The sequence below is a fragment of the Oreochromis aureus genome, linkage group 8 (assembly GCF_013358895.1).
Source record: "Oreochromis aureus strain Israel breed Guangdong linkage group 8, ZZ_aureus, whole genome shotgun sequence".
NCBI lineage: Eukaryota > Metazoa > Chordata > Actinopteri > Cichliformes > Cichlidae > Oreochromis > Oreochromis aureus.
In genome coordinates, this window is record NC_052949.1 from 9,438,042 (window position 1) to 9,449,242 (window position 11,201).

General features: G+C 40.5%; 1 protein-coding gene across 1 annotated transcript; it reads right to left on the reverse strand.

The window, feature by feature from the left end:
• Nucleotides 1–322: 322 nt before the first annotated feature.
• On the reverse strand, nt 323–2,545 carry LOC116312775 (5-hydroxytryptamine receptor 3A-like). The gene is made up of 6 exons (XM_039616088.1): nt 2,302–2,545; nt 2,021–2,178; nt 1,285–1,495; nt 1,034–1,213; nt 808–878; nt 323–572 (listed from the first exon to the last, which is right to left on the reverse strand). Exons 1-6 carry the CDS (start codon nt 2,369–2,371, stop codon nt 348–350), a joined length of 915 nt encoding a protein of 304 aa, XP_039472022.1. The 5' UTR covers nt 2,372–2,545; the 3' UTR covers nt 323–347.
• Between the last annotated feature and the right edge of the window lie 8,656 nt (nt 2,546–11,201).

Genomic DNA, 11,201 nt, shown 5'->3' on the forward strand with positions numbered 1-11,201 from the left:
ATAACTGGTTGAAACCAAACCTTTGATGCTGAATTTCACAATTCTGGTGGTACACACCATACGACTGATAACAATGTAATTTCCTTGCAGCTTTTGTTACGCTGGGGCTCTGAAACCACCACAGTGAAGTGGAGCAGAAATCACTGTTAAATATCTGATTTTTTCTTCAGCTGTGGGTCTGTAGTTCTGATGATGCTTAATAGATCACTAAATATAACAAGTGAACACCTTACCAACCTGTACTCAATGGGATATTTGTTTTCTTTGGACTGATTGAAATGAATGACATTTATGAAAAAAAATACATAAGTTCTGTCTGTTTTAATGATTTCATATTTTTTTTAACTTTAGCTGGTCCACAATGAAACAAGAACTGACAAAAATACAGTGACTGTTGTGACATAAAAAATGAAGAAAGCCTTGTTGATTTTTTTAACCATTTTGGCCCAGTATCCAGACTTCTCCTCCTTCCTGTTACCAATGAGCAGACTTATTGTTTTCCCAATCTCTCTCAGTTCATCTGAGACTTGTTCAAGACCAAGGGGCACGTCTGTCAGCTTGTTGTTGCTCCTCTGCAAAAGTTTAGTTTTAGCATTTTAAAGTTATCAACAAATTTAGGCCACTGACTGCTACTACATTTGACACAATGGTTTGTTTCCACTGTGACTGGAATAAAAGGGGTTCTTATTAATATACAAACAAATATCTTGATCTATCTCTCTAAGTACTCTCTCAAATGCAAGCTCAATGATTTTTTTATACTTCATTTTAAATAAATAACCCTTTAAAGTGTAGCTAAAGTCTCACCTCTTCAGTCACAGATTGTGTTTCATCGGCACTTTCATCACAAACAGATGCACAGTCACTAGATTTTTTTCCTGGGAGGATATTAGACAAAATGATTAAGGATCCCCTCTGATTTAAATGATATAATTAACTGTCATGCAAAGGCTAATGTTAATGTGTGAGTACTTAAACCATAACTAAAGATACACCTGCTTACATGAGTTTAGATCCACAGGCTTAACCTCACCTCTAACGCAGCTGTGGAAGTTGGCTTTGCACCATTTGTCTCCACAATTTACACTCAGGTTTTGTTCTTCATCTGTCTCATTGTGATGGGCTGCAGAGTCTTTCTCAATCAGATACATCATCACAATAGTCTCCAGGAGGCTGAGCAGCATCAGAGTAAAAATCCCAATGCAGTAGATAGCTGAGGAGAGCAGACTATGTCAGTAATGTAATTAATTAATGTGTTCAGTCAAATAAACCCCACTTCTTTACCTATAAGTGGAACCTTGTTTGAAGAACTGGGCAGAATGTCATTCAGAATAAGCTGCAACACTGTGACAGCGAGCAGGACAGTGACCTTGAAGCTGAGTTTCTCGCCTCCAGCATCTGGGATCAGGAAAGAGGCCAAGTCCAGAACCAAGAAGAAGAGCACTGGACAAATGAAATTGGCAATGTAGAGGTCTGACCTCCTTCTCATCGTGATCTGTTAAATAAAATAATTATAATAGTGCAATAGGTTAAAGAAATCTAGTACTTGTCCAATAAATGCTGTTTATGCTTCAGGGGGAAAGAAACCACAAGGAAAACAACTTTTTTGCTGTGTTTTTAAAACCCTTTCAAAAAAAACTGCAATTTTGTTTTCATTACAAATGTTTTTTAAATGTGTCTAACGACTCAATTTCCACATCTGTGTTTCTGCTTTAAACTCCTAAGATGCAAACTCTTTCATGGCATGCATTTTTAATTTCTCTTTGCTATTTGGCTTTATAGTGTTTGACAGAAAACTATAAAGTCACAATTGAGTAATGATGTGCAAAACTCTTTATCTGGTGTCAAACACAGCAGGATTTTTCCTGAGTACAAAAACAAAATGAGAAACAACAATTGTTCCCCTTTGAGCAATATGGCTCATTTGAAAGAGCAAAATTTTGTATTATGGTCTAAACAACCCTTAATGTGATGTCCCCATATGTGGACGCCAGGTCCTAAGAGATTAAGAAGTACTTACAGTGTAAACAACTGCAGTTTGATGTGGATACATAATGCTGGATTTATTTGTGGATGTCAAGTCCTCGAACATCCACTCGTACTGGTTCCACATCATGCTGCGTGTCAAATTTGTCATCGATTCATTGTTTTTGTTGTAAACTAATTTTATTTCATTATCTAAAATGGAATATAAAACTAAACGTGAGCAGATGAGCAAAGGACTATACGTTGTGATATTTCATGGTTTATATATATGAGAGTACAAAAAACACATGTAAGTAGAACTTGATATTAACTCACCAGCATGCATGATAGACTTGAAGGTGATGTTGCACCTCTGAACATCAAAGGGAAATTTGTAGACATGCATCCTGCAGGCAGTTGTCACCACCTGCTCATTTGTGTATTCGACCCAACCATACCAGTGAATTAAGAGATAAGGACTTTTAGTCTCTTTGTCCTTGTCTATCCTGTATGAGAGCACATGAAAACAGATTATGGCACAAAATATGGTACACTCATATAGTGTAGTGCAGGGGTCTCAAACTCCAGTCATTGAGGGCCGGTGTCCTGAAACTTTTCCATGTGTCCCTGTTGCAACACACCTGAATAAGATTAGTAGGTCATTAGCAAGAGTATAGAACTTGAATGCATGCTGAAGTGGCAACCTCTAACCCTACTCAAGTAAAGTTAAGTAAATGTAATTGTTTGGAAAAATGTACTTCTAAAAGTACTTTTTTCCACCATGTTCATTCACTCATGAGCTGCTGTAACATGAATCAAATGGCTGAATTGCCACCTCAGCATCACCTAAAATCCTAATAAAATCCTTTGACATTAATAAATTACAAAAACATTCATTTCTGGGCATATCATTGCTGACACCAATGAGCCGATTCCGAACAAAAAAAATATCAAAACTTGTCTGAGAAGTAAATTCACAAATTCATGGTAGGAAACCCCCCCCCCAAAAAACCCCAAATAAAAAATAAATAAATAATAAATAGATAACAGTCCTCCACTCTACTGTACATTTTTAGTGTGTACTGTACACACTAAAAAATGTCAGTGTTGACTTCCCTAATCCCATAGTCTCAGCTGTAAGTTTTTTTCTTAATGCATTTGTTGGCTGATAGAAAAATTACAGTTATGCAACACCCTTCTCGAACAAGCTGAGGAAAGCTATCTCTCACTTTGTCTCTGCCTGTCCCTCACTTCATGTTTTGTCTTACTTTCTGCTACCTGTTATTCGAGTACCATTAGTATTCTATTCTAGCTCACTGTGTGACTAAACTGATTTCTTTTGACACATATCTTTTCCCATAATAAGTGTGTGATTAAAGGGATCAAGGAACAGGATCATCCTGACGAGCACCCACACAGACTTTCAGTGTGTGTCCTGTTGCTCCCTTGCAAGTAATTAAACATGTTAAACTCAGCTGTCTTGCCATTGAATTCAATTAATTTCAATTCAGTTTTATTTATATATTTCACCTTTACGTAGCTCGAGCAGCTTTCCAGGTGCTCAGCACACACTCACACGCCAGCACCATCCTTAGAGGGAAGGCGTGATTCGCTGATAGAGGCCAGGTGCGTATCAGCCTCTCCTGACACCACACCCTGAACCCACTGCTCCACCCCGCCTCTGCAGCTGAGCCACAGACAACACCCAGCCACAAGAAACAAATCACAACAACAATTGTCTCAAGGTGCTTTAAATTGTAAGGTGAAGACCCTACAATAATACAAAGAAAACACAGAAAATCCCAACAGTCATATGACCCCCTATGAGAAAACACTTTTGCGACAAAACAATGCATCTTCTGTGACCAGTTGCTATCACTTCTTTTAAATCTCTTCCATGGCCACAGGAGTATAAAATCAAGCACCTAGACATGCAGACTGCGTCTACAAACATTTGCTAAAGAATGAGCTCTCAGGAGCTCACTGAATTCCATCGTGGTACCGTAGCACTGTAGCAGCAATTTTCCACACCAAGGCCAAAACAAACTTTCCTCATAACATTTAAATTTACAATAGCTGATTACACAGCAGTGTGGAGTAGACTTCATCACTGTAGATATCTTTCTAAAGGTGCTGTAACTAAGTTTAAGAATATAATCCACCCAGTGTTATCAAGACATTAGAGTCGGTTCACTGAGGCTTTGCCCCAGCCCGGAGTCACCTGAGTCCACGTCTCCACCACAGACTAGCCGCTCACCCTCACCACTGCAGTCGGACCTCCTGTCGCCTGCATTATTTTTGGTGAGGATGTGGTCAGACGAGGAGGAGTCCACCACCACATCACCGCTCCAGCGGCATCAGCTTTCCTCTCTCCGTGTTCCAGGAAGAAACGACATTCCTGCCGTCGCTGCTTCAAGTGTGAGCCTGGGGAGGGTCCCCAGCTAACGCCACTGGTGGTGGTGTTGTTGTCCACGAACCGTCTAGTGGTGAGTAAAATTGACTCTTTTTCTAATATTTACTCCAGACCCTTAGCTGTAGAATCAAGAGAGTGAGTTGGGGTTGGCTGCTTTCAACGTGGACGATTCGCCTGATCTCAGCGTTCCTGGTCAGGATAGCAGTAATGACGATTGTGATTATGTTCTGAACTCAAAGACTGAATTCTGTTCCCTTGAAAATAATAGGGGTCATATTTCTGAGCTGTTTAGCTCCAGTACTGAAATCAACAATCAGGAGACAGTCAACTCTGATGCTGTGATCAGGGCCTCCAGTTGTGCCATTAACGCTGATGTTTTTGCTTTTGTTTGTGTTAATTTGGCATCTGATTCTACTGAAAATCCTGTTGATTCAATGTCAAAGACTGTTTCTAGTGGGGGAAGATGGGGAGTTCTGAATATCATTCCAAAACCCATTATGCTTCTCAATCAGCAGAGTCCAAAGAGACAGTAATCCCCTCTGAGGCTGTTAATTCTGTTTTTTGCGTGACTGAACTCCCTGCCTCTGAGTCTAGGATTAGTTCCAAACCAGCAGGAGCTGCCCCTTGTGCAGGGGCACATGGTTGGCTCCCGGACCATCCCTGGACCAACCTCGTAACTGCTGCCGCTGGATCCGCCTGAATGGACACATTCGTGTCACTGGGCAGGGGCTGGGGGTGCCGACAGTCTGGGTCAATCCCCTCTCCTGCTTGCGGGGGGGAAGCAGGTTCGGCCGGATGGATCACCGGCCTCAATCGGGCAATAGGTATGTGGTATGTGGCGGGGCGTGGTCAGCAGTGCCGCTGCTGGGGAGGTGAACGCACCTGCAGGGCATCCGCAATTACACCTCACCGGGTTAAAAGTTTCTGGGTCCTGGATTTCAGTGTTGTTGTCGATGTGAGTTGGGCTGTGAGCTGCAGAGCTGCAGCTGACTGAACGTGTTTGTAGCAGCAACTGTGATAAGTGTTAATAAAGATGCTAAAAAGACTTCCTTTATTCTCATGTGATATCTCACAGTGTATTCCAGATAGAATGGCCACTCAGATGCAGATATTTTGTTACTTTATAGGTTGTTGTTGCACATGGACAAGCGCCTTATGTGCTTTTTTTTTTTTTTTTAAAGGGGTGCTGAGGCTTCATGGTAAATGTTTACATAAGTTGAGAACTTTCATCTTGAGAAGTTCTCATGGTCACATTTCATGTTTTGATTTTTAAGCTGCCATTGGCTCTGCTTTTCTGGAAGAAAGAAAACTGACCTACTTGTCCTCCTTTATGCTGTTAGGTCTAGGCAATGCTTATTTGAAATGGACTGAAGCAAATTGGAAAATTGTTCTGTGGTCAGACAAATTGAAATTGTATATTCTTTTTCTGAAATCACTGACACAGCATATTCTGGACTAAAGAGGACAGGGATAGTCTTGGTTGTTATCAGCACTCAACTCAAAAGCCTGCATGTATGGTATGGAGGTGCATTAGTACCTATGAAACTGACAGCTGGGAGTCACTTCACCAAAGCACACTGCAAAATACTTCAAAATAATATTCAACAGACAGACAGCTAGAATATCAAGGTTCTGTGAGGCTGAGATTTCTAAGAGTTGATGATTCTTTGATGAGAGAAGTTTAAAAGCACAATGTCAATATTTAAGTTAACAGTTGTTAATTTTAACCTTGTCTTGGCTATATTCCTTTTTAGTTTGCAATTCATTTGATAAATTAAAATATACATACTTAATCTTCATCATTAGTGACCATATGTGCATCTGTGACTTACCTTTCTTCAATAGTTAGATCTGGCATCCACAAATTTGCAGTAGGAAATGTTATATTTTTAAGTCCACAGAACTGACTTGGATACCAAAGTATGTAATGATTCTTCCAATGCTACACAGGATGTTGTGAAAGAGAAGAAAAAGATACAAGCAGAGAAAAACAGAAAGAAAGGATTAAAAGAAATTATTATAACACTTTTGAATTTCAACAATAGAAAATTGTGTATTTTCAAGAGAATACTCACATATTGAACCCAAATGTAAGAAACAAGGCTCTGGTCAATTTCCCTCTGTGAGCAAAGAAAACAAACATATAGTTAGTTCAGCCTGGCTTCAAAGTTGATTTTCCACATGTGGGGAAGGAAGGGTGAGCAATTCCCCAAAAATAGTCAAATAAAAGTTATGAAAGATAGGAATAAAAAAAAATATTTTACATGTACACGCTTAGAAAGGATGTTTAAAAAATGACAAAAAAATGTGTTGTTACACTATTAACACATTGTGTGAATTTTAACATAATGTGTGTAAGAAAACGTGTTAACATTGAAAAAACATGTCAAAAGCTTAACGCCCTTGATGTGTTGCACAGTTTAACACGTTTTGTGTGTTATTTTCAGGCTCTAACAACAGGACCTAAAACTAGCAGCTCAGTAATTGGGTGTTATCCCTGTTTTTAATCAATTACACTGTAAATTAGCAATGTATTATAACTATACTGAATGAGTAAAATGTTTAGTTATTGTTTGTTTTCCACAATCCTATCCCTATTACTTTCAACAAATAAAATGTTTTATGATGTAATGTGGACCAAGGTGGTGTATGGTGTACTAAAATTCTGAAAGAAGATTCATCTTTTATTTCTCAATGTGTGTGGTATAACAATTATTGGCCATGGCTATACTATAACTATAAGTATCTGCACAGAACACAGGCTTAATTTTGACCATGACATGTGAATTGATGCACTAAAATTGAAGTGAAAGTAAAAAATTAAATATGTAAGAATACAAATGCTGAAAATTGAATCAAATTCTGCCCAGCAACATGACACTGAGACAAAGATGGAGAATACGTTGTCAGACCTTACAGCAAGTATCATTTACCAGTTTATCTTAATGTACTGAAAAAATGTCAGCTTTCTGGAAGCATGTGAAACTTTGAATTTTTATAAAAATAGGAGCTATATAGGAGTTTTGAGTTAAAGCACTGTTAATTACTGCTTAACTTTACGTAGCTAACCTTAATATAACGGTTGTTACAACAGACTCAAAAATTTTTATTTATATATACATACATAGATATAGATATAGATATAGATATATATACATATATACAGTTAAGCCCATAATTATTCATACCCCTGCCAAATTTTGACTTAAAGTTACTTTTATTCAACTAGCAAGTTATTTTGTGACTGGAAATGACACAGGCGTCTCCCAAAAGATAATAAGATGATGTACAAGACGCATCATTGTGGAAAAAAAAATATTTCACAGCTTTTATTTACATTTGAGCAAAAAGTATCATGTCCAGAATTATTCATACCCTTTACAAACTGTCACAGTCTCTGGGAAAATCCAAAGTTCCATCCATTCCAAATAGTCAAAGCTGTTCTAAAGCATCCTAATTACCCTGATTAATTGGGAATAGCTGTTTTAATCAACTCAACAGGTGAAAAAACAGCAGCTCTCTGCAGGTGGTTTGTGGACAGTCATGGCTAAGACAAAGGAACTCAGTGAGGACCTGCGGCTGCGCATTGTGGCTGCTCACAAGTGAGGAAAGGGCTACAAGGCCATATCCAAATGTTTTCAAGTTCCAGTGGCTACAGTGCAAAGTATTATTAAAAAATACAAGATGTTCCGCACTGTGGAAAATCTCAGAGGACGTTGTCGGAAGCCAAAAGTGACACCTGTGCTGGCCAGGAGGATAGTGAGAGAGGTGAAAAAGAATCCAAGGATCACCACCAAGGCCATTCTGGTGAATCTGGGCTCTGCTGGTGGCAATGTCTCAAGGCAGACAGTCCAACGGACACTGCACACAGTCCAACGGACACTGCACACTGCTGGGTTCCACGGATGCAGACCAAGGAAAACGCCACTTCTCCAGATAAGGCACGCAAAAGCTCGTTTGGCCTTTGCAAATGCTCATCTGGCCTGGATTGATTACAAGAAGGCCTATGACTCAATGCCCCACAGCTGGATACTGGAAGGCCTAGAATTGTACAAGATCAACAGGACCCTAAGAGCCTTCATCAGGAACTCAATGGGGATGTGGCGCACAACACTAGAGGCCAACTCCAAGCCCATAGCACAAGTCACCATCAAGTGCGGGATCTACCAAGGAGATGCTCTGTCCCCACTGCTGTTCTGCATAGGCCTGAACCCCCCTCAGTGAGATCATTAACAAGACTGGTTACGGATACCGACTACGGAACGGAGCAGTTGTCAGCCACCTCCTGACATCAAGCTGTATGCCAAGAGTGAACGAGACATCGATTTCACTGATCCACACTACCAGGATATACAGCATCCACCTCAGGATGTCATTCAGACTGGAGAAGTGTAGTCGGATGCGGTGGCTGTAGCTCAGGAGGTAGAGCTGGTCACCTACTGATTGGAAGGTCGGTGGTTCGATCCCTGGCTCCTCCAGTCTGCATGTCAAGTATCCTTGGGCAAGATACTAACCCCAACTTGCTCTCCGATGCATCCATCGGAGTATGAATGTGTATGAATGTCGTTAGAAAGCACTAAGTGTACATAAAGTGCTTGTGAGAATGGGTGTGATTGGGTGAATGAGGCATGTTGTATAGAGCGCTTTGAGTACTCCGTGAGAGTAGAAAAGCGCTATATAAGAATCAGTCCATTTACCATAACAAAGAGAGGGAAGGTAGTCAGAACTGAGGGGATCGAACTACCAGAAGGCAACATTGCAGACATAGAGGACAGTTACAAGTACCTGGGGATCCCGCAGGCGAATGGGAACCATGAAGAGGCCGCTAGGAAAGCTGCAACCACCAAGTACCTGCAGAGGGTCAGGCAAGTCCTGAGGAGTCAGCTGAACGGTAAGAACAAGATCCGGGCTATCAACACCTACGCCCTGCCCGTGATCAGGTACCCAGCTGGTATAATAAGTTGGCCAAAGGAGGAGATAGAAGCCACTGACATCAAGACAAGAAAGCTCCTTACCATGCATGGAGGGTTTCACCCCAAGTCCAGCACCCTGAGGCTTTACGCTAAGCAGAAGGAAGGAGGCCAAGGACTGGTGCGTATAAGCACCACAGTCCAGGATGAGACAACGAACATCGACGAATACATTGGGAAGATGACCCCAACTGACCGAGTGCTCAGTGAATACCTCATGCAGCAGAAACCCAAGAAAGAGGAGGAAGACGAGGAACCATCTTGGAAGGACAGGCCCCTGCACGGTATGTACCACCGGCAGATAGAGGAGGTGGCTGATATCCAGAAATCCTACCAGTGGCTGGACTGAAAGACAGCACAGAGGCACTAATCATGGCAGCACAAGAACAAGCTCTGAGTACAAGATCCATAGAGGCTGGGGTCTATCACACCAGGCAAGACCCCAGGGGCAGGCTGTGTAAAGATGCCCCTGAGACAATCCAGCACATAATAGCAGGGTGCAAGATGCTAGCAGGCAGGGCATACATGGAACGCCATAACCAAGTGGCCGGCATAGTATACAGAAACATCTGTGCCGAGTATAACCTGGAAGTTCCGAGGTCAAAATGAGAGACGCCCTCAAGGGTGGTGGAGAATGACCGAGCTAAGATCCTGTGGGACTTCCAGATACAGACGGACAAAATGGTGGTGGCTAACCAACCGGACATAGTGGTGGTAGACAAACAGAAGAAGACGGCCGTAGTGATAGACATAGCGGTTCCGAATGACAGCAACATCAGAAAGAAGGAACACGAGAAGCTGGAGAAATACCAAGGGCTCAGAGAAGAGCTCGAGAGGATGTGGAGGGTGAAGGTAACGGTGGTCCCAGTGGCTCCGATTTATTACTATTACCACTATTACTATTAGTTTCCTTACTAAACAGTAAGGAAACTAATAGTCACACTGAAAACAAATCATGGAAAACAGAATTCAAAAGTCCAAAAAACACAAAACATTGGGTCAAAGACCCAGAACAATGACCTATAAATTATTTGAAAGACAGAAACATTAGCCAGAACAACTTACCACATCTAAGATGGCTTCAACTGCCATATTATGGTATACCCTTGTAGCATGACTGTGATTTCTCACAGGCCTTGTCATAATGTACATGTCCTTGTCTTGGGTCAGGTTTAGGTGGTTTATAATATCGACATATCTGCAGTTTTTATGACTATTCCCTTCATTTTCTGAAATGATATAAAGACACATTGTCAATGAATATAAAAATGGTATAAAAATGCTAACTTTCATGCTCATCTTAAGCGCATCATAACTTTGTTTGGCCAGGATAACCAACTACAAGGCCATGTTAGTGCGAGACCTAAGAGACACGATGATCAAGCTGGAAAAAATGTTAAGATGTTTGTATTTTGTAGATCTCAATGTCTTATCTTTGATATTCAGGCAGTTTATACATTTCAATCCGATAATATTCTAACATGATTAGGATATTGTATCATCATGTCATGTTCTATCCAGTCAATTTAATGAAACAATAAATGTGATCCAAGGAAATATCTTCTATACTGTTACTTCTTGTTTTACTTTCAATGTTAATGTAATCTTATGTCACATTGTGTGTTATATTTCAAGCCTTTCCTCCTTTTCCTTGTGTGATTTTCTATTTTTTTTCTAATTTGCACTTTCCTGTCTCATCTGTCCTTTTGTCTGTGATCTGGAATCCAATGTCAATATTGCACAGTTCTCAATTTCTAAGAAGAACCTGGAAAAGTTAAAAAAAAAAAAAAAGACTCACAGAAGATCTAAGAAGGAGAATTTTAAAATTACACAACTGTGAAGGTTTCTTGGAG

Bases quoted from the DNA above. Each gene is read 5' to 3' on its own strand.
- LOC116312775 (XM_039616088.1), bottom strand. From the start codon at position 2,371: ATGCATGTCTACAAATTTCCCTTTGATGTTCAGAGGTGCAACATCACC. The intron at 1,214-1,284 runs GTAAAGAAGTGG...TGCTCTCCTCAG, and splicing joins AAACAAGGTTCCACTTATAG to CTATCTACTGCATTGGGATT. The intron at 573-807 runs GTGAGACTTTAG...AAACTTTTGCAG, and splicing joins CACAATCTGTGACTGAAGAG to AGGAGCAACAACAAGCTGAC.